Source organism: Magallana gigas, chromosome 4 (assembly GCF_963853765.1).
Source record: "Magallana gigas chromosome 4, xbMagGiga1.1, whole genome shotgun sequence".
NCBI classification, from domain to species: Eukaryota; Metazoa; Mollusca; class Bivalvia; order Ostreida; family Ostreidae; genus Magallana; species Magallana gigas.
This window is the reverse complement of record NC_088856.1, coordinates 14,428,848-14,451,378: the sequence shown is the minus strand read 5'-3', so window position 1 is coordinate 14,451,378 and position 22,531 is coordinate 14,428,848. Positions and strand designations below refer to the sequence as shown.

The window sequence follows — 22,531 nt, the reverse complement described above, 5'->3', positions numbered from 1 at the left end:
CATCACATGCAGGACTTGATTAACCAGACAGGGGCAAAACAAAATTGCTTCCAGTGATCCCTCCATCACAGTGTCTGCACACACAAGTAATGCACCTACCTTAATCTAATTAGATACAGATTATCCTAAGCTATACCTCAATTAAGAGAATAAAGTATGGTAAATAGGAAATTAACACAGCCACTGGCTCTTGCTATGGTGCATGCTTCTTTCAGGATATTCAATTATAACATGATGAATGTGGCATTGGGCTGTGAGATTTCTACTTTTTAAATGTTCTGCACTCCAAGACAGATAGCCAATGATAAATACATGACACGAGGGGGATTAAGCATTCAGTGGGTGGTAGAAGCATACGTGCTGGATTGCCCACACTCTGGGTATCTTATCACCTGATTGTAAGCTTAAATGACAATTAAAACTTGTAGATGATAGGGCAACTGTGTCAGTGACATGGCTTCCGCATTTTTTCAATTTTTTTGCATGCAAAAAAGTTGATTTCCTGCTAAACGATTTCTTTCTCGCTGGACCTTCCATCTTTATCTAATGGTTGTACCAGGTGGTTTAAATACCATTCCTTTTTTTAACCACCAAAATATTTTTTTTCGTGGTTTAACAACCTGTTTTAATCAGCAACAACCAGATTTCATTCTTCAAGAATGTATATGCACCTAAAACATAACTGAGAAAAATATATTACTGTTTTCAGTAAAAATATAAAAGAATAATATAATGCATTAATTAACCTAGCTACCAAACATAAAATGACCAAAAAACAGACATTACTCTGAGCTGTCAAAAAAAAAAAACAACAAGCCAGTTGTTTGCTGGTACCCAATCCTGTATTTTGGTCAATGTCCCCATACTTTCAACAATGTGGACTGGTACCCTCATTTACGAGCTTGAGGCCAACGGCCAATTATAACGAGGAATGTTTGGTAGGACCTTTTTGTCAACCGGTGACTCATGTGTTGAGCATGAAAAAAAGTAAGAAGTATTAACCGCAAGTCTATGAATATTTAGAAGAAAACAAATAAAGTGAGATACAGATTTGTTAGACAGATAAGAAAGACCCTTAAGGCTCACCTGAATATTATTAAACGAACACCTCTTTAGACGTAACAATTAGAACTTCAGGGAAAATCACATTGAAAAGTCTATGAAACAGACATACTTGTAAACATTTGATGTCATGCTGCTGTACAATTTGGAAGCATGTGAATTTCCCATGCTAATTGAGAGGGAAAAAATGTACCAAAGCAGAATGAAAGTTTTGTAGAACTGACTCTTATTACTGGAGAATCTGTTCTTTTTCTAAAACTAAATTAAAAATCTGTGGGAGATCTAGTAGATGTCTGTTGCATTAATAACACAATGAAGCCTGAAAGCACCTGACTATTGACGTGATCCAACACCCCATCAGCCAGTCAAAGACATCAGCACACCTGTGAAACAATCCATTACTGTAGCTGGTAGCTGCCTTATATCATAATCCATATTAATATCTGCCAAGTCCACGAGGTTATGGAACTTTTACAAATCACCCTTGTCACCAGGAATTAGGAAGCATGTAATCAAATTAATTCTTGCCAATTTGTAAACAGAAGCCCAGTACAAATCACCCTTGTCAAAAGGAGGGAATCAAGAATGGAGAGTTTTGGCCTCTGAATCATTCAGCATTATGAAAATGAGGGCCCCCATCTGTATGGGTACATTAAATTAGTGTCATCCTACCTAAGACAATCATTCCCTTCAAGTCAGAACTCCATAAATTTCAAAATATTTGTGAAACTGGATGTTGAGTAGGCACCTTGTCAGATGACAGGTGACAACTGACCGAGGATTGTACTACCTGTGTCCACTGCAATCCCTATAGCCACAGGTACATGGTGCATGCTGCACTTATACTGTGATGGTCATATAGTTTTAATGTGACCTTCCTAAGAGGGAGATTTAGGAAATAGACAATTAGGAAAGGGACATTTACTATAATAAAAAAATTCCCTAAAATCTATATTTCTGTAAGGTTAATCAGTTGGTAACAAATAGAACTTGATTACATTTTTACACTTTGAGTCCTTGTTTAATTTCTCCCAGTGATTGCTGGTTTTATTGACCAGAGGATCCAGGTAAAGCAAAAGGACTCAAGGGACCCTCAACTCCAGGTGAGAGAAAACTCTTTATCTGTCCATGTTATACACTATTAGAGCCAATGTGATAATAGATGGAAAACAGTTGGGATCTAGCTATGCCAAAGCCCATCACCACCCAACCACCAACAACGGGACCATTTACCGCCGGTCCAATAAATCAAACCCTGTGGTTAAGCGGTAGTGTCCTAAGTAGAAGAACATTAACAGGCCGTATGACTGACAAGGTGTCATTTAGTCAACTTCCAATTATGGCTGCTACTCGCACCAGGCCAAAATCTCTGTTCCTGTATCTCAGTTTAGGATGACCTAGTGTTACTAACAGACAAGGGCTAAAAAATTGCCTGGGGTCTAAATATCATATTTGGGAATGGAGGATTGTACACTATTTAAGATTTTTCAATTTTTTTTTCTCAGTAAACTAACATCTCTGTCACTACTTTGGACAAAATAAGAGGTAAAAAATCCTTTCCGCCTTAAAATGTTACTTTAAAAAATCTGGTAGAAAAATTTTTATTGTCAATAATTTCATTTTTAATATCGGATCACATTCATTGAATGCACTGAGATAATTCTGAACAGGTCATAAGAAGCAATACACATTTCACTAAAGTGACAGTTCACCTGTTTACACGTCTTATCATATAATATACCATAATACCCCGAGAATGGTCACACTAGTGGAGAAAGGAATTCCGCATTATGCCATCCCTTGTAATACACCAAAATTGACAGATTAGAGGGAAAGAACAGTGATAAATATAAGCTGATAAGTCGCCATATTAGTACCACATAATTCAGGAGTACCCCTCCGTCCCAATGATATCTGGCTGCTTAAGACCGAGGGGTACGCCTTCTGGTTGAGTTCGCCAAAAGTTAATTCACCAAGATGTATTAAACAAATAACTAGACTAGTACTTAGCGACATAGTTTTTGTTAGGCGGTGCATGGTTCTGTCCACAGGGGCGCTCTTGGAATACAATCTCTACGAACCTCTATCGAACTAATGGCATTTAAACTGTATCTATTTATCAATATTTGTTGTAGGAAATTATTTGTAAAGGATTTTTTGGTTAACTTGCTAATCCAAATATAATCTTTCACAATTTATGTGGAGTACACAAGCTGCCGAAAGTCTACAGCAATTACAATCCTTTAGAGATTTTTGAATACCTTTAATCAAATTTATAAGCATGAATTTGATGTGCACAGAAATTCAATTTGGAATTTTGCACTGCACTATAATCCAGTAAAATTCTATTTTGTGATTGCAATATTTTAACAACTAATTCCTAATCTGTCTTTTGGTATAGAAAAAAATCCTTTCAATCCAATGATCTTTATAATTCTTCAGCACATTCCATTAAATCCTCAGTCTACTTTTAATTAAAAATGTTTGCTGTTGGTAGGTGGTTTTATATTGTCAACCAAAATAAGCAAGTTCACCTAATTGTTAGGGAAAAAATGCAAGCAAACAAAATCATCTCTATGTTTTGTCTGTGGAAAGAAAAAACCAACATGAGAAGAAATTAGTGCGAATATTCTCGTCACTTTAGCTTTACGTGTTGGCTAATCAAGGTTATGAAAGTGTTTGAAGTGCAGGGATTTTATATTATCTGATCAAGCTTCTTTGTACCATTGGAGACATGGGCAAAAAAACATGAACCATTTTCTGCGATTTTCTTTTCAATTATACTTGAATGGTTGACTGTTTTTCTTCAATTAAAGTTTGACCTCTTTATATCCCTAATATGCCAGATGTAAATATTATTTTCTGACATTATGAATGGCTTTTAGAATGAGCTTTTTCAGGTTAATACCCCATTGAAAATAATAAGAAAGTTACCTTTTATAGGATTTTTAAAGTCTGAATGAATGGTTTGCATAAAACGTTCTGCCCAGATCTATTGCAATTCAATAAAGAGACTGATTCACCGCTCAAGATTTTACCTTTACAAAATGATAAATTAGATTATGTCTATGACCACTGCCTAAATCTATCTCTTGTCAACATAAACAAAAATATGTGCGAGGGACAATTCTTTCCCGATCGTCGTTGTCGTGCACTATGACAGGTGAACTTTTTTTTAACGGCTCTCATTCACAACTTTTCCGCACTGAATGACCTGGGTTTCCTAAGTGTCTTTATGAATGGAAATATTAAAATGATACTACCATGTCTCATTTAATTAAAGCTTTGAGGTATTTCTAATCAAAACACATTTAGAAGATCGCTGTTAACTGCAATAAAAAATTTGTTAACAATTCCAAATATTTCTAGTAAGGCTAAACTTCAAATTACACTGCACTTTTGGAGAATTCTTTACCCACCATCAAAGAGAACGGCAACTCTTCCTATAATCCCCTTAATTTGCATTTAATTATTGATGAATAAATTATAGTAAAATTGACTCTGAATGCAAATATATATATATTTTGGCTGAGACCTGGTAAGGAATGACACAGTAGCAGTGGAGAAATTATTTGACCTTGACAAATATTGATCAATTGACCTTGACATTTATTCATTAACCCTGACATGCCAAGCACTTCAGATGATTTATATTTTACTTTGTTGGTATTTAACTTTTTTTTAAAACACCACACAGGCATTTGCACAGATCAAATTTTTTTTAATATCATGTATATAACACAAACAGCATCAATATTTAATGGTAACCCTAGTTTATAATAGCTTTTAAAGCATCCCATTTCCAGTTATGCTATACTTAGACGAAATACCTCATGACCAGACTGTCATCAATCTAGAAATTTAACAAATGACATATAATGACTTCATGTTAAAGTGATACAATTTGTAATGGTTATGTCAAAAATTTTAATGCAACTTCTGACTCACTCTTTAAGGCATCAGCTAGCTTACATATACATTGTATCTACATGTATCTGTATATTAATCTCTTCACCTAGTTTTTTCCCATCTGCTAAACCTCTATGATGATGCTATTTGTAAATTTCGGCCATATTGGTACAATATAGATGTATAAATCTCAATTTTGAAAATATTTAAGTCTACATTGGTCGCAATTTGATCAATTTTCAGAAAACAAAAATTCTTTGGCTCAGCATTTCTCACACCACATTTTCCTCTATGCAAGATAAATCTCTAACCTACATTCAAGCAGTAATACTGTGAAGATTTCTGGAAAATGTTACAAATTCATGATAGATGAAAACTGATAAACTCTGTTATAAGTCCAGTGAATACAAATATATCTCCTGTTATTTTTTACAGAAATTCAAATAGAGTTTCTTTATTTAAGCTTAACATTTAACTCTTAATAATCCATATGATGTTGAGATCTGGAGAAGTAGGCGAAACGCAATAATCTTGAATTACTCTTCAACTTCAGTGCATATCCCAATGTTAACTATATATTTATTCAATTGATTTCTGCTAAGAAGGCAAAGATTTAGCAATTCTCTGTGTAACAGTTGTTATCCAAAAAAAAGTTAGCAGTCAGGAAAAATTTAATTCTATAAGAGCCTTTCTTATTTACATGAAGTTTGTATCAGTGATAACTATTCCTTTCAAAGCTGATGATTTATAAAAGTATCTTTTGCCTAAAGTGTTGTGTTAGAAAAAAGAAAATATCTGGAAAATGTTTGCTTCAGATATATTGAGTGTCTAGCTCAACATATCCCTAAAATTAAGGTTTCAAGTTTGTAAATACATGGGTGGAGAAAATTTTGCAACATAAGCTGCAACAAACTTGGGAATTAAGTTCTAAAGTTTCATTTGTGCAAAGACATCCACCAAAATCCATGTCCCAAAGACAAACAATTATGTCAATATCCGATTTCAAATAAAGTGTATCTTTGGTATAAGAAGTTACATAAACTTGACAGGCACTTCAGCAAAAGTACAAGCCTAATACTGCTGGAGTTAATCCTAAGCTTACATAATAAACACAAACACACAGGCATGCAAAAAACCCCAATCACCTCTAAGTCTGAGTGACTGCAACAGACTTTATTGAACATTAAATGGTGAGTTGGAAGAAAACAAATTGGGTTCTCCCGTCTCTTATAAGCTCTGATCTCTTCCATGAACCTGAAAATCTTGGTTCTCTTTCATCTTTCTGTCTGCAAAATGCATTATACATCTAGCCTATGATGCAAGATGCTGAGATGAATTTGTCTAAACAACCACTACTTTAATTATCACTCTTTTGCAGAATTCACACAGCAATGAGCCTTTAGTTCATAGGCTCCTGCTCTTCCTCTCTCTTTACCAACAGATTTATTAAACAGTTGAAATCAAATCAAATAACACACTTTCAAACTGACAATAATCTTTGAAAAAATGTGCCTTTAAAATGTCACGGTAAATTCCGAAATTTACAGAAGAGGTGGTTTCAGAGAGGCTATCGACAAATCAGTTTTCTCCTTCACCTTAAACCATGTGAATTAGAAATTATAAACATTCAGAGGACTTAGTCAGATGGTGGTTATTTTTTCCAAAGGCCCTAGCATTTGTTATTTCAACCCCTTTCGTCTTCAGGAAGGGGTATTTCCAGATGGTCCTACCATCCTTTGTCACCCTCCCCTTCCATCCTCCACCCCCTCCCCCTTTGAAACCCCTTTCAAATTCTTGAGACGTCTGAGAGTCTTTAAGTGCTATTATGTCTGATGTAGGTTCTGTATACAATACCTGTGCCAAAGGCATGAAGAGTGGCAAGATTTGTTCAGATTTTGCTTTCACTGTTGTAAAGATTTACGCCATTTTTTTTTCTGAGGCAATAGGTGACCCTCTTAAGTGTGTGATTACATTGGCAACAATGTGCATTCTTTTTTTGTCTGAAGTCCGACACAGAACATTTTTGCTTACATCAGTTCAATCCCAAAATAATGCAATTTGTCTGCAATTAGATGCACTATCAGGATCCTTACGACAAAATAATCACGTAGGGCTAATGCTCTTTTTCAAAAATGTTTTCAGAAATCTATTTATGGACTAAACCTTTGATAGTAAAATCTACTTTGTCTCCAAATAAGAATTATTTCAGACATCAACTTTATTGCACACCTGAATAACCAGACATTTCAATTTCATTCCTTTTTGCATTTCTCTTGTTCCAGAACTGGAGAAATCTCCAAGGAATGATTCCTCAGATACCTTTACTGATGAGCAACCATGTTACAAACTTGGCTGTAGTCCACACCAGTATTGGCTGGATCAAGGCATGACCCATACCAAAGAAGAAGTGCTTTCACCTGAGCTGATAATTTGGTCATAATGTTCATGCAATTTTACACTGAATTTCATAAAGTGGCCATGGGCTGTAGGCCAATACTTGATTTACATAAACATCTCTATAAACACAGGAAAATAGCCAACGTTGGACTTCTGTCACTCACTGGGCAACAAAAATAGAACAGTTCCAAGTACCCCAATTGCATTTCTTCTCATTTTTTATGTTGCCCTTCACCATTCACTACACAATTTACACCTGAAGCATTCATAGTGTTCCCATGGATATTTGTTTTGGCCCTTATACAAGAGACAAAAAGCTTTCAGACAATATAGAGATAAGACAAAAGGATGATCCGCATGCTAGTCTGCAAGAATTTCTTCACACTTGATTCACCCCTTCAGGATTGAAAAAGACTCTGGTCTTTATTAGCAGCATGAGGCTGATTAATTTTTTGTGCAGCTAGACACCATTTTCTGATAATAAAAAGTCATGCTTGTGCAGGTTTTTTCTGAGTGAGGAACTGTAATGTAGCGCCCTCAATGCACAGCAGCAAGCTGTCAAAGAAACCATATTTCACAGGATAACAATAAGAAAACCCTTTGCATGCAAGAAAATGAACCAAGAGAAGATATTTGATGAACTTTTGAAAAACCTTACAAGTGCAGGGGATCATCAGAAACCATCTGCATGCCAATAAATTAAATATTACTCAAAAAGTTATTATGGCATGACATGAAACTGAATTCTATCACCTTTTTCTTCATAGTGATAAGTGCATTTTCTCGACCATTTTCAAATTATGCAAGCTGGGAAATATCTTGGGTACATTGTGCAGTACGTAGCAAATTCTTGCCCTTGGTTCAGGAAGTACAGAGAATTCTTCACCTAATTATATGGTTCTATATGACCAATATTTCATGAAGAACTTGTTTCAGGTAATTCTCAGACAGTGAGCTCAACTCAAGGTTTCTTTCTGTCCCCTTATTTATACACTTCATCATAAGAAGATTGAGTCATTTTGGATGCATCTGTTCCCTGATACTTGTGCCCTGTAGTAGTGTGTGTATGACTACAGACACCACCAGAGCTGTCATTCCCAGTGTGTTTTGATCCCTGTTCTCCCCCACCACATCAAACAATGGCAACATGCAATCTTTGCCAGATCTGACATGTAGACTCTGTGATGGTAAATTGTTGTCAAACAAATCCAAACCACCACATGCAAAAAAGCACACCCACAAGCAAGCCATCAAAAGAATAGGAAACATTACAAGACCAAAAGAACCTCTTCTTCTTCTGCTATAAAGCAAAAAAACTGGCCTTCATTTTAACAAAAGATTCTATAAACAAAAGACATTACTTTCCCTAACTAGAGAACAACTATCAAGTAAAAAAATATGTGGTGCAATAAAAAATAAAATTGCAAGCCAAAGTAATTACCACAGTTTATTGCTATGGGATCAAGATCAAATGCTCAAAACAATGAAATAACAATAAAACTGCCATTGGAGAAATTGCTTGAGATAAGGCTGTTGGTGTCTTTCCCTCCGAATTTTGTTAACCACATTGTCTGTTAATTTCCATACAAAATGAAGTGAGCTGTTTTCTGCATCACAGTGTGTTAGCTCTTGCATAATTGTGGGCATCAGTGACATAACAAATGATGGGAAATGACACACTTACACCATGACAATGTAATGCAAACAATGCTGACTCAAGCATAGCAACCGAATCACTCACTACATACAAACCCAATCTTGTCCAAAACATCCACACACCCATAAACTTATGGTTATAAGCAGTAGATGCTCCAATTCCTCACTACAAGGCAACTGTAGGTACCCTAACTCAGCATTTTGCTTGATACATAAATCAAACATTCCATGTTTTTGTTAGTTTTATTTTGCAAAGGTATAGGTGTCAATTAAGTCCCAGGCCCAGTGGGCGAGTGAAAGGACTAGCTCTGCAGGTTAAGGCCGATAATCATAGCCTTGTTTACATGAACAGTAGAAGTTGCTTATGATGTAGAGTTTAGGAAGCTTGTCATTTGAAAGGGACATCTCCCCATGTGATAGTAAATAACCATAACAAATTACAACAAATCTATAATTATGGTTTTAACAATTTTCTTGTTTATCCTCAGAAATCCACAGGTTGCAATTTAGATGGTGGAAAATAATACCATTCTTCATATCAAAACAAATAAAAGAAAGATACACAAATGATTAAGTTTTTTTTTATTTCTATCTTTCTAAATGCCTCATTGGAAGTTCTTAAGTTTTTATTTTTAGCTTACTGATAAATGAAAAGACTACTTTGCACAGTCCATAAATTCTACAAGTCATCATGAACTTGTTCACAGTCTTTAAAGAAAGTTCAGATAAGATATACACAAGCTCTTTATGATTATACTGCCATTTCTCTAAGCAAAGCATAGAGATAGGCAATCTCACTTTTATTCATATGCCTGATAGAATGGCCGTTAGAACTTCTGTACGATATTTACAGAAAACGATTGGAGGTAGAAAAGGCTTTGATATTCAAAGAATTTTCAGCTACTTGTGAACAGGTCCAGTTTGTTAATAGAGGTCTTTGATTTCAGAATCATTGCCTGGACAATGATGTCATTATACACAGTCTACCATCATCTCTATGCATCAAGAGCCATCAAGTTTGGCACATGCTGAGTCAAAACAAAATTCAACCATCCTCCTAGGGGCCAGAAGTCCTCGTAGTCTCTTACCCTTAAGTCTATTCACCCCAAGTTTAACAATGGCCTGAAAGTCGGGGAGATCTGGTCACTTTCTCTCTGGTGTGAAGTGACTAAATGAGGCAGATATGGCTCAAAAGGGCCTTCAAGAATTTTATTATACTCCAGACGTAGGTTTTAAGACCAGTTGCCATCTGTCAACCTTAAAGAGTGAGAAACTGTAGCCAGTGCTACCGTTCAGACACAGGTCGATGATTCATAAAGTTGCTGAATTTGTTTACATAAAAAAAACTCTTTCTTTACCACGAAACAAAAAAAAAAATCTTTTATGATGTCAAATGAAACTGTTCTCCTTTACCTACACTGTTGTCTTCACGTTTCTCTATGTGAGAGTTGATAAAGAAAATTACTAGGGTAAAACACTTTCTCTTCTAGTACACAGGTGCCACTCAAGAGATGTTTGTATAAAGGTTAGGAATTTCATTCACAAAATTGGAATAAAGAAGGATGTTTGCTGTTACAACTAATGTCACCTAACATGACTGATCACAAATATGGCCCATTGATCATCAAGTGATGCTTGAAAGACAGACACTTTATTATCCACAAATCATTGATGTAAGAAATATAGTGAAACCACAAACTGCCATAATTGCCATCAAACATTGAAACGTGGTGCCCATAATTTTACTGTTAAGATAATACCTTAAAATCTGACTCCATAAATATTAGACTTCATTGAAGAAACATCAAAAAACCAATTACATTTAAAGACTTTGAAAAATCTTAAAGAAATTTTGTCTAATATGACTGGTGAACAACTCTTCCACATTTCGTAGTAGTTCAGCCACAGTGCATTAATTAAGTCAAAATTATTAAAGATCTTAGCAGCCTGTGGTTACTCTGTCATTATGGATATATGTAGAATAATGTGATTGTCTATGACAAAAACTGTGATAAATAAAAAGGATTTTAGGAAGAAATTAATTCCCCGTGTTTCATTAGGAATCTATAGTATACGGCAGTCGTTTAGTTTTCAGTGTCTCATATCAGATGCAGATTACATGAGAAAACAGTTCACAATCTAACCCCACCATGAATTCAGTCTATTACAGTATTAAGCCACGTAGGTCACTTATCAGGTTGATATTATTTTAAAAAACTTTTTAAAAAATTTTAAACTTAAAAAAATGACCTTGATACAATATACAATATATATAGGTAGTTATCTTTTCCTCACTACCTTTACATATACTTTCAGCTGCATATAACATGAAATGTACATATTTTATGATAAAAGCACCTTTACAAAAAAAAAATCACTATAAACATATAAAATTTAATACAAACATTTTTATTGCAAACAAAATAAAATCTACTATAATTTCAGAGGAATATGTACCGATAAGTGAAGATTTCCCCCTTATCAATTGTTGAAAGGCCCTTTCTCACGTTTTCTGAATGAAATCCAAATCTTAACATTCAATACAACACAATCTCTACTGTCAATCTTGGAGCTTTTAATACAATGTTCGAGGTTTGCTGTCACCCTACGAATTGTCCAGACGTCAACCGTATCCAGACACAACAAAATGATGCACTAAACTGACCTCCCCATCTCCCCTAATCTGTGTCCATTTCTCAATGGTATTTATGCTATAAAATCTGTGTTTTCTTTAATCCCATGTACATCTAAGATTCTAAGTGCAAAATGCATATTCTAGCTGCTTAAATACTTTACCAGATATATATGTGCTTTTATTACAACTGCATGAATATATAATATGGCATTCTTATATATATATGATTTTAAAATAAAATGAGAGAAGAAGGATACCATTTTATTTATGACAAAGTTGTCTATGTGCCTTATGATTTATATGCCTAAAGAAATGGAAAACAGTTAATATAATGCACATTAATAAAATAAGGAAATTCTTGTTCTAATTCTATAATAAGACATTGTGTCTCAAGAATATTGACATTTCAGTTTTACTACTTGTTTTATAACCCTGTGTAGAATGAACAGGGTCTTTTACGAACAGACTGATTGTATTGAACAGTTTGATCCGAGGTGCTTGAAGTTCATATTCCAGAAATTGCCATCAGTTGAAAGGCCTTGAGACTTAATAGCTTTTCACCCACACTGGTCACTACTAATGCCTAGTATTTAATCTTTATATCAGAGTTATTGGATTATAATCTGGCAACAATGCTAATCCTCTTATGTGTTTCATCATATCCATTGATTCATTCCAGTAGTCAGAAGAAAGTCCAGCAAAAGTTATTGTTCAAGACAATAATTCAATTACCAGTTAAAACCTCTGTAAAAGATTTACTTATACATGTGCTTGGGTTGGCCTGACCAAAGTATGGATTTGACATTATGGGCACACATGTACTGTTCTTGGATAGAAGACTTTAAACATTATGACGCTATATATGTAAAGATCAACAGCAAGCAACCTGTTCCTTACCCAGTTCTTTGGATTAATTGTGAAACTGTGTCTAAATAATGAAACAGAACTTTACCCCCGTTTGTTTATAACACATCAGTGTTTTCTCAACTAACAAAATCTCAGGTAAACATAAGAGGAGGGGGTCCAGTGTTCAAACCGCAGTGATCCACTGGACATACAAGAATTTTACAAAGCAAAGCAAACATGGTCTATTACTAAGTGCTCATTCCATCCATACCATGTAATTGATGCATGAAATGCATTTGTTGAAAAGACCTCAAATCCCACCCAGCTTTTAAAATTAATTCCTCACACTTAAAATCAGGGTCCAAAAAGGCCAATTCTAGCTCCTTAACTTCATTAAAGCAGACTCTTTTAAACCTATACATAATACAATTGCAAAGTGTCCGTCACAATCGAAAATCTGTAAAGCTAATTTAATAAGCATGCTTGTTCATTAGGTAATAAAGCAAATTGCCACCCCCTGTAGAAAAATTAACACCTACCTCGAACACCACAGTGAGAGTCCTGTGTTCTATTTTTTTGCACATATGAATGTTTGTATATATAATGAGGCAGGCTCCCAGATGCAGATGGCTCATACTTTGAAATTGGTTCTATTAAATACTTCTCTCCTTGAAAATGGAAGGCACCAGTCTAAAAAGTTTACAAGAAATAAAATAAGACAGAAAAAGATTAATTCATATCCACATACATTGTACAATTTAACAACAGGTTCAATCATTTATAAGTTAAGGGTTTGAGCATCACAATAATGGTCATCATGTTTATTTGTACAAGAATGCAGAAGCTCATAAAGATTCAAAGTACAGACTTCTGTTAACAAATAAAATGTCCTTTTTGGCAATGTGTAATAAAATTGTCCTTAAATATTGCCAACTGAGGCCAATACATATTGATAGAGATATATCTTTAACGTTAGCATAGATACTATAGGGTATGTCTGTAAGCCCTCATTCTTTCCCCATGTGCACCCATGCGCAGATCTGGAGGGGGGGGGGGTCATTGGGTCTGGACCCTCCCTTGAAAATTCAAATTCAAATTAAGTCAACATAGTAAAATTACCCACAAAAATGCCTCGGACCCCTTGGCAAACTAAGATGTCCCTCTCACCCCCCCCCCCCCCCTTTGGGAAAAATTTTGTGGGTGTTTGGTCACGGTAGTTAGGTAAGACTTTCGACAATTCCCAGGGTATATTAACAAAAAACTATATATGACTTATTTTTATATTTACGTCAGCCTTTTTATTTCTTTAAATATATTCAAATAAAATCTGCAATACTCGACTGAAGGGACTGTACGTTGATGATCATCCTTCATGGAATCTCACCGCGGCCCTTAGGGCTTCCGCTGGGTCATTTTTCATGCCTGTCGTCTCTGATACTTTTTATGGCTTTTCTTCCTCCCCCGACATATTGTGGAAATATCATGCTTCTGTTTAGACACATGCATGTATTACCACCAAAAACGACATCTTATTCATTGAAAGGCGCCATGTTTTTTCTTTCCTTTTTTAACTACCACGTGACACATCCCAAAGTCACATGATAGCTCTAACGTTGCAAATGATTTGGTTACTGAAGGATGTAACATTAGTGGTCAGGATTTCTACGATTAGAGGGTAAATTCTTCTCAATGATGTTCTGACAGCAGATTATGGGACGTCAATATCTATTAAAGACCTATTAAAGGATGACAAAATAGCTGATTGCTGATGATAGCTAAACTTCTACATGGCGAGGAAAAAAGAAGCGACAACCAAATTACATGTTTCCCGTGTCTGTTCTCGCTAGGTATATTGATACATCTAATTACAAGTGATTTGCAAACCATAAAACCCCGCTGATCTCCCAAGAATTTGCTCATGTTTGTACACTACATGGCCGACGGCACTAAATTGCGTAAGATAATTTACAACCGTACACATTCAATATTTTCATTTGATTAGAAGATGAATCAAGGCCCTCATTGACAAATATTGACCTTATTTTTCCTTTAATATCGTCTCGGACCTTTTCAAGTCACCGAAAAACAAACTTGACTCTTGTGTCGTTCAAACAATTTTTACAGTGGTTACGATAATTTTTAAGTTGAATGCATGCTAACCCACTGTTCAGATAGGATGCAACACTTCACGGAAGTTCACGGACTCTGCTCTCTGTGATACAACGATCCAAGAATGTGGCCATAGCCGCTTACACGAAAAAACATATACATGTAGCCGTGGTTTGGGACTTTACATATATACATGCAGTATATCATGTACATAAAACAATACTGAGAGAGAGAGAGAGAGAGAGAGAGAGAGAGAGAGAGAGAGAGAGAGAGAGAGAGAGAGAGAGAGAGAGAGAGAGAGATTTTCTTGATATAATATACAGGTGCATCCGATCACGTTTGGAATCTGTGTTTGTAAACCGGCCCAGACTCATAGGATCTCATTTATTTCCGTTTGCCTACAATCGCGGTCATTTGTATAATTCTTCACCAAGTCTTGCTCCGATTCACTTAAATCGATCTTTGTTTATATTACAACTGTCGAATATACACCATAAACCTAGTTCTACTGAATCGTGTGTTTTATCGTAATATACACTGAGAAAACAGAGGTCAATTTTTATTTTGCATGAAAAGCATTCCGATGGAGCATAATGATTACAGACACCGAGGGTAATTCGCTGTAAACTTTGTCATTTAACGGTTGCTTTTTCACAACCATGTTTCTTTTTAAATGGATTTGGACACCCGGTTCCAACTTTTATTCATGTCTGAAGAGTTTTGCACCGGCGGGACCTACATATTTAAATGCTGACAATGAACTCTTTAATAGTTGCCATATCATATCGTCTTCTACGTGTACGTCATCTGGGTCCACTTTTTGGCACGTCAATAATCAGTAGTTCTCTCTCTCTCTCTCTCTCTCTCTCTCTCTCTCTCTCTCTCTCTCTCTCTCTCTCTCTCTCTCTCACGTTTCAGTGATAGTCACAAATACACTATTTTTGTCAGTTTATCGTATACCGTATTTACAAGTTTTAAAACGTCACTCCGATATCTCACCCCTTTGAAGTCTGACAGATATGACAATCGTCTGTATATTCGAATAGTACACCGAATCGACTATTATGACCTCCGTACCGACATTAGAACAGCACAGCTTGCAAACTTTTACGACTTTACCTTTGTGCAACCTTGAGGATGTTAAATTATTCTAAGGCTAAGGTGAGATATCGGCATAATATGAAATACGACGAGACAGGGATATAGTATACTCATCTTTTCTCGTAGAAGGTCATAACGGGCGCTGTAGTAACGTTGGGACGCCGAAATGTGTATTGTTACGATGCCGTGATGTAATGAAATGACTGGCAGACAACAACTTACAGATTTACCAGACGTACTACAGCAGACGACAAAATTTTACGAGTTTGTCACACCTTTACAACTACAACTCTCTCTCTCTCTCTCTCTCTCTCTCTCTCTCTCTCTCTCTCTCTCTCTCTCTCTCTGCTGATGCTGCGAAAGCGGTGTCTCGATGATCTCGTTCACTGATCATCTCTAAGAAAAAAGGAATCTTGCCAAAACTAGCACTTCAGTGGTGTTTTTCATAGTAAGCGATGCTTTTGAACGATAATTCCTATGTGTATAGTCTAACCAACCAGAAGAGTGCAAACTCCACGATGTCCCCTCAGTTTAGGGTGGGTGGGGCGGGTTACTTATACAAACAATTGAATTTGTTTGATTCCATCGTACTTACCAGTCCTTCACACAGGTTAAATACACCCCTTGAATTTAAGTCTTGGTTAATCCGTCCAGAGTAGAAGCATTGAGATAGTCCCACACTTTTATGGCTCTCATTCCTCCAAGTACTATTCCCAGAGAAATGCTGCACAACAAGAGTCGGTGCTATAAAATCCTTGGAAAAAGTAAGGTCCAAAGAAAAATTTCTCCCAAACCCTGAGAGCACATACTGAACACTTGAATCAAAATTTTGCACATATCTAGTACTTCTTTTTGATATAAAATGTGTGCTATGAGTATTTCCTCTACTTCCGATGCGCACCGGGTACACTACTTCTCGTAAACCTGAAAAAGGCAATTAAAAACATTTTTCAAAAATAATTGTAAACTTTTAATTTGCAATTTGAAAATTAGAAAGTGAAGACAACGTACCTGAACCAGCACTTTTAGGACTCTGCTTTTGGCAATAAATTAGCATTGGAAAAAATAGCAAATAATAAATTTGAAATAAAAGTTTAAATGCCATTGTTTTTTCATTGTTTCCCCTTTAATTCCATCGGTTTGTCTTCTCCCTCTAAACCTTAGCAAACGCGATCGAAGCAGTATAGTGTACTTGCCATGTGCCTTTTGTACAGCTATATTAGGTCACGCCCCCTCTATAGGTTTCGACCAATCACGTTGTTTTGAGTGCCACATGAATGACAAAATTTTTTCTGCTGCTCAATGGATATTTGTATATAAACAAGCCGGCCGGCTTGCTACAAAGGAGGTCAATGGCTGTCAATGTGTTTGGATTAATATTTTAATTCATTCGACAGTGCGTCCTTAACAGTTCTATGTCGACCGACCGTTTAAATAATAATAATTAAAAACATTTCAGATAGATAAAGTATACCTTTAATTTAATATACGTACATAATATTTTGAAGTACATCTGATATTTTCAAGCAATTAAACACATCAATAAATAAAGTTCAAAGAAATAAATTCTCTTTCATAACCAATTAACAACAAGTTGAAAGTTTACATAGAAAGGAAGACAACCCTGCTTCTTTAGAACACGGTGTTTCGTGCGTGATCAAGCTTAGCTCTTTGCCGATTATCGCCGGATTTTCTCGTTTCTTTCTTTTTATCGGCTTTATATCAAGCGGCTCCTTCACCGATTAAGAAATAAACCAATACACTTCAACTCTAATCTTCATTAAGTCGGGATCTATAGATGCAATATACTTTGTATGCCGTGTTTCGAAGCACACTGTGTTTGGGTAACATTTTTTATTGACGTAGTTTTGCCTTTGATCAAAAGTTAAATATTCAATATAAAAATGATTTCAAGATAATTTCGCGTTTTCAATGGTTGGCGATGTAAGCAAAAGAGAGATAACTCTCTCTCTCTCTCTCTCTCTCTCTCTCTCTCTCTCTCTCTCTCTCTCTCTCTCTCTCTCTCTCTCTCTCTCTCGTGATATCCAGTTGTTTACAAATAAACTTGGAATGTTTTGAACAATGCGAAAACAATACTACTAGCATAGAATTGTTTCCCATGAACCATTAAACGCACTTACTGAACGGGACGAGAATGTTTGGCGCATTGTTCTGTGTACTTTCTCGCATTGTTTGGGTCCCTGATACACTTACTTGTCCCTGGCGTTGATATCACCAGGACAAAATCAGGAAATCAGGAAAACCACACACTGGTCACTCACAGTCCTTCCCCACCCCCGCTTATCGCGGACAGCTTCACGCATTCGTTGCTTCAGTTGAACTATGTAGGTTTTTATCGACAAAATAACACATTGTTTTGATCTAAGGCTTTAAAAAATGAAATAAAAAAGAAAAACGAAATCTGTTTATCAAACACGTTTCTGTAGCGATAGCGCCCACTTACGTAATAGTGATGCACGTACATACGTTTGTTTACTTGTATACAACTGAACTCTATATACAGTACACTATATAAACTTATATGCATGCGCGTTAATTAAACTACATATTTTTTGATAAATTACATAATTTGAACTCGGTCATTTCTCATCTTTTGAAGATATACATGCTTACAAAATGTAACGCTGCACTATGGAACACCCTGTACAAAGCGTGCGCAAGTATAAAAATCGGTAGATTTACTAAAGTTGTTTACAAACATTCTTTATTGGTTTGAGTAAAATCGTAAATCACTATGTCCCCCCGAAGAATCGATTTAAAGGAGTAATCGTGTCAATGCGGCTGAATTATGCCCCCAATAATGTCGCACCAACCTGTGACGTCATCACAGGTACCCCACGGATCGCGCTAACGTTAAAGACAGTCCGGGTGCGTCAGTAAACGGTGATTTAACTTCCGGGTCATTCAGATATATAAATTTTTATGGTCTCCTCCTTGCGTTCTTGTTATGTATATTCCAATTTAATGAAGGAGTGGAAATGTAATAATCCGACATATATTGAAACATAAGACTTTGCAATGAAATAAATCTGTTTTTAGTGGAAAACGTCAATATTTTTTTTTTAGTCGTACTTTTAGTATTCTTTAAACCATTTTTTTTTTAAATCATATTCCATACAGTTTGTGTGCCTCTGGTTGGACCTAAGTATTTCATTTCTATAAGGGGTTGGTCAACAAAACAAAGTGTATACATATAGTGTGCATCGTCCAGGTATGCATATCTATCCAGGTCATGGGTCTTGAGAGATTTCACGCGCGACAAATATTCAGTGCTAATAATAATATCATAGATTGATATACTGCCTGCAGCTATGTCTATGGTACCCAGCGTTGCCAGTTTTTAAGGATAAAGGGAAAAGGCTATATATGTCAATACTTAGTCTATGGATAAGGTACATACTATTGAACTCAACACCTGAATTTCGAACTAGCGGTGGTTCATTGTAATCTTCATTCTTGGTAGAAGGGGAGAACCGTCTTTGAGAGAGAGAGAGAGAGAGAGAGAGAGAGTTTTGTCTGTAAAAAGTATATAAAACTCGGAATTCTCTAATGAATAAGCTATTGACATTACGTTATGTACACATTATAGATGTACATTTACTGTTATGAGGGGATGATCCTTTGACAAATACACAAACCACTGAAATTTTAAAGACGGTATAATTTTTTTTGACTGAAAGTGGTCGCTTTTCCAAACATGTCTAAATTTTTAAGTTGTTATTATATATGTAGTAGACTGTTATGCATGTATATTTATGTGTATTCATATCGAACGTTATTACTAGAATATTTATAAAATGTCATTATAAAGAGAAGACTATCTAAGTTAGAACTTGTGTCTAATCCATTTGATTTAATCAATAAAATATGTTCAATTCAATTTAGAGAGAGAGAGAGAGGGTTTACAATAGTTTTAGTACATGCATGTTTATAATGATATAATTATAATATCAATATATGCATGCATATCGCCATATGCTAGTAGGTTTAGTATTCAGTTAAAAAATATAAAACACTTTCTGCTGCTAATTTTCCAAATTTTATATATCTGGGTTAAAACACGATGTCCTTCAGTTAACGCAATCGGCAACAAAACCCTAATTAAAGAAACAGTAAACGTATTATATATAATGTATTTTATTTCTAAGTTTAAGTTTATTTTCAGTACAAAGTTAATCAAATAATTTACGAATATCGAATAAATTAACGGTCATATATATATATATATATATATATATATATATATATATATATATATATATATATATATATATATATATATATATATATATATATATATATTATTGTAACTTTGCTACTGCTGATTTCAAAGAGTCGGTCGACGAGCTACATGTATTTTGATAACCTCCTGTTACTTCTTTGGAATGAAAATGAAAACCAACCAGATATTTTTGGTTTTATATATTTTTTAAATTTATCAAAATTTTGTCGGATTAATTTTGATCAATAAATCATGTTTTGAAACCGATTAAAAAAAATCTAAAAGTTTGAATGAGCCTTACTTGGCAGGATTAAACAAATTAGTCAGCCTTACTAGTGACATTACCAAATTAATTTCATTCCCCATGACAGGGAGTCAAATATTATTAAGTTTCCGCATAGTATATAGAGATACTATTTAGTTTCAACATCAAATTGAAGTTTCAAACTTGAACGCAATACAAAGTAGTTTTATCTTAATTTTGTTTTTTGTTTTTTTGTTTTTATTTTAAAATGATTTCTTGAAAATTTTTCTTGAAAGACAAATTGTTTCATTACAAAAATGATCAAAATGCTTTCTTGTTCATGATTCTAAATGTTAAGTGTTTTCCTTGATTTAAATAATGAAAAATATTCATTTATATATCTTCAAAATGGTCAGTAACTCTTCGTCGTCTCTTGCGTAAATAAAAATCAGAATAATGCAAAAGAAAGCATCGAAGATATTAAGTCTATATATGGACATTCATTTATTGACAATTACCATGTCGGCATACAGTCATGAATATGAGTTACATAAAACAAAAACATTAAACATAGCATGCAAAAGTTAAACATTAACTAATAAATCTACACTACAAATCTACAATGGACAAAAACATTGGGTGAACAAAACTAGGTTTGTGCGAAGACTATTATTATTGTATCAGTGTTCATTGTTGACTATATAAGTAGTTTTTCTTTTAAGGAACTCTCTTATGTTTAGAAGTTCCCTTTCCAGGGAGCCAAATATTGGGTTTTTTATTCTAAATAAACTTATATCGAAGGAGAGGTAAGTAAATGGTATTCATCAAAGTCAGTTCGTCCTTTTTTCTGTGTCTTTTTTGACTACTACATTTCTAAAAACTAATTTCCAGAGTTTCTGTTTAAAGACAAGATATTTTGTTTTAAAACATAGAATTTATTTTATAGTTCATACTTTTTACAGATATATTATTTTCTAAGTAAAAATATCGATTTATTCCGCAATAATTAGTCTCCAGAATGGCCAATAACTCTGTATCTCTATTTATCCCAGCTGTTGTAAAAATAGGAGAGAAACAAATATATTGTAAGCTGTGGAAAAAACACATTTTTTTAATGTGAGTTTGTTTATATTTATAGTGAACCTGACTTTGAATGTTTTTAAATATTTATGATGTTGAAAGGATTAAACATGGCGTTTTCTTATGCTATTTTTCTTCTGGTTTTTTTTTTTATTTAATACACGCACTGCATATATTCTTACAGGAGTTGGGAGAAGAAGATTGATTACAGATAATCATTTAGATTAGTTTAAAAAATAGCACAAACATCCCCAAGGGTCCGCCCCCCCCCCCCCCCCCATTTGAAAATGCAAACGGGGTACCTTGTAAACTACGCTTTGTATTTGGCCAATTGGCCAAAGGCCGACAACTCTTGGTTTTAATAATAAATAAATAAATAAAACTAAATTTAAACAAACCAATTTAAAGTAAGCTGATTTAATTCATTTTCTTAGCTTGTTGTAGATGGAGGCCATAGTAAATATACTATGTCGGATATACATATATAACATATCGTATATCATGGTTCTGCATGGCATAGTAAAATCAGGGTAACTGTATACACATGTACATGTTTATTTTAAAGTGCTTATAAAATCGAAGAGTACCAAAGACATTTCGTAGTTCTAAATCAGAGAAGCATTAAAATTTGAAAAAAAAATTCAGCACAAATGCGACAATGTCCTGTTATAAATTATATATGGTTACATGTAATTGTTTGGCATTAAAACTTTAAACTTATGATTTTCAAATAAAACAGTAAAATTGATTTAAAAAAAAATATGGATGGAATTAACGGGGAAACTTGAGTCGTTTGCATGCAGATATCTATTATTAAAGCGATGTGCAAAGTAAAAAATGTAGTCAAAAATGTCTGAATTTATAAGGTGATTTTATATATGTAGACTAGTAGATTGTTTATTCATGTATATTTATTTATATTCATATCTAACGTTATTACTGGCAATATTTATAAAATTTCGTTATTAGTAGAAGACTATCTAAGTTTTTTAGAACTTGTGTCTAATCCATTTGATTTAATCAATAAAAATGTTCAATTCAATTCAATTCATAGTCATAACTAATGCTCAGTTAACGGCAGTCTATGCGGAGAATGCGAGGGAGTGAGTCTAGGGGGTCTCTACCAACACCAAAAGCACGGAAAATCCAAAAAGCAAACCCCCCCCCCCCCCCCACTCCTCCCCCTTCCTTCAACCAGCAAACAATTTTTTTTCGACGCTACCCTCTACTGGTTGATTCCCCAGAGCAT

The 22,531-nt window shown here is 34.7% G+C and overlaps 1 protein-coding gene across 3 annotated transcripts in view; it reads right to left on the bottom strand.

Annotated features, from left to right (window-relative positions):
- The window catches only part of LOC105333235 (A disintegrin and metalloproteinase with thrombospondin motifs 9), a 76,657-nt gene extending 59,665 nt beyond the window's left edge, over positions 1-16,992 (bottom strand). The window contains exons 1-3 of one of the 3 annotated variants that reach the window (XR_900916.4): positions 16,727-16,992; positions 16,311-16,639; positions 13,045-13,195 (exon numbers count right to left, since the gene is read on the bottom strand). Coding sequence is in view for 2 of the 3 variants with exons in the window: in XM_011436110.4 (XP_011434412.3) it covers positions 13,045-13,195; positions 16,311-16,639; positions 16,727-16,820 (574 nt within the window). In the remaining variant the exon portion in view is untranslated. Of the gene's footprint in view, positions 1-13,044; positions 13,196-13,889; positions 14,515-16,310; positions 16,640-16,726 lie in introns of those variants that run through there. The other 2 variants (XM_011436110.4, XM_011436111.4) reach the window with 2 other exon arrangements.
- Positions 16,993-22,531: the final 5,539 nt, after the last annotated feature.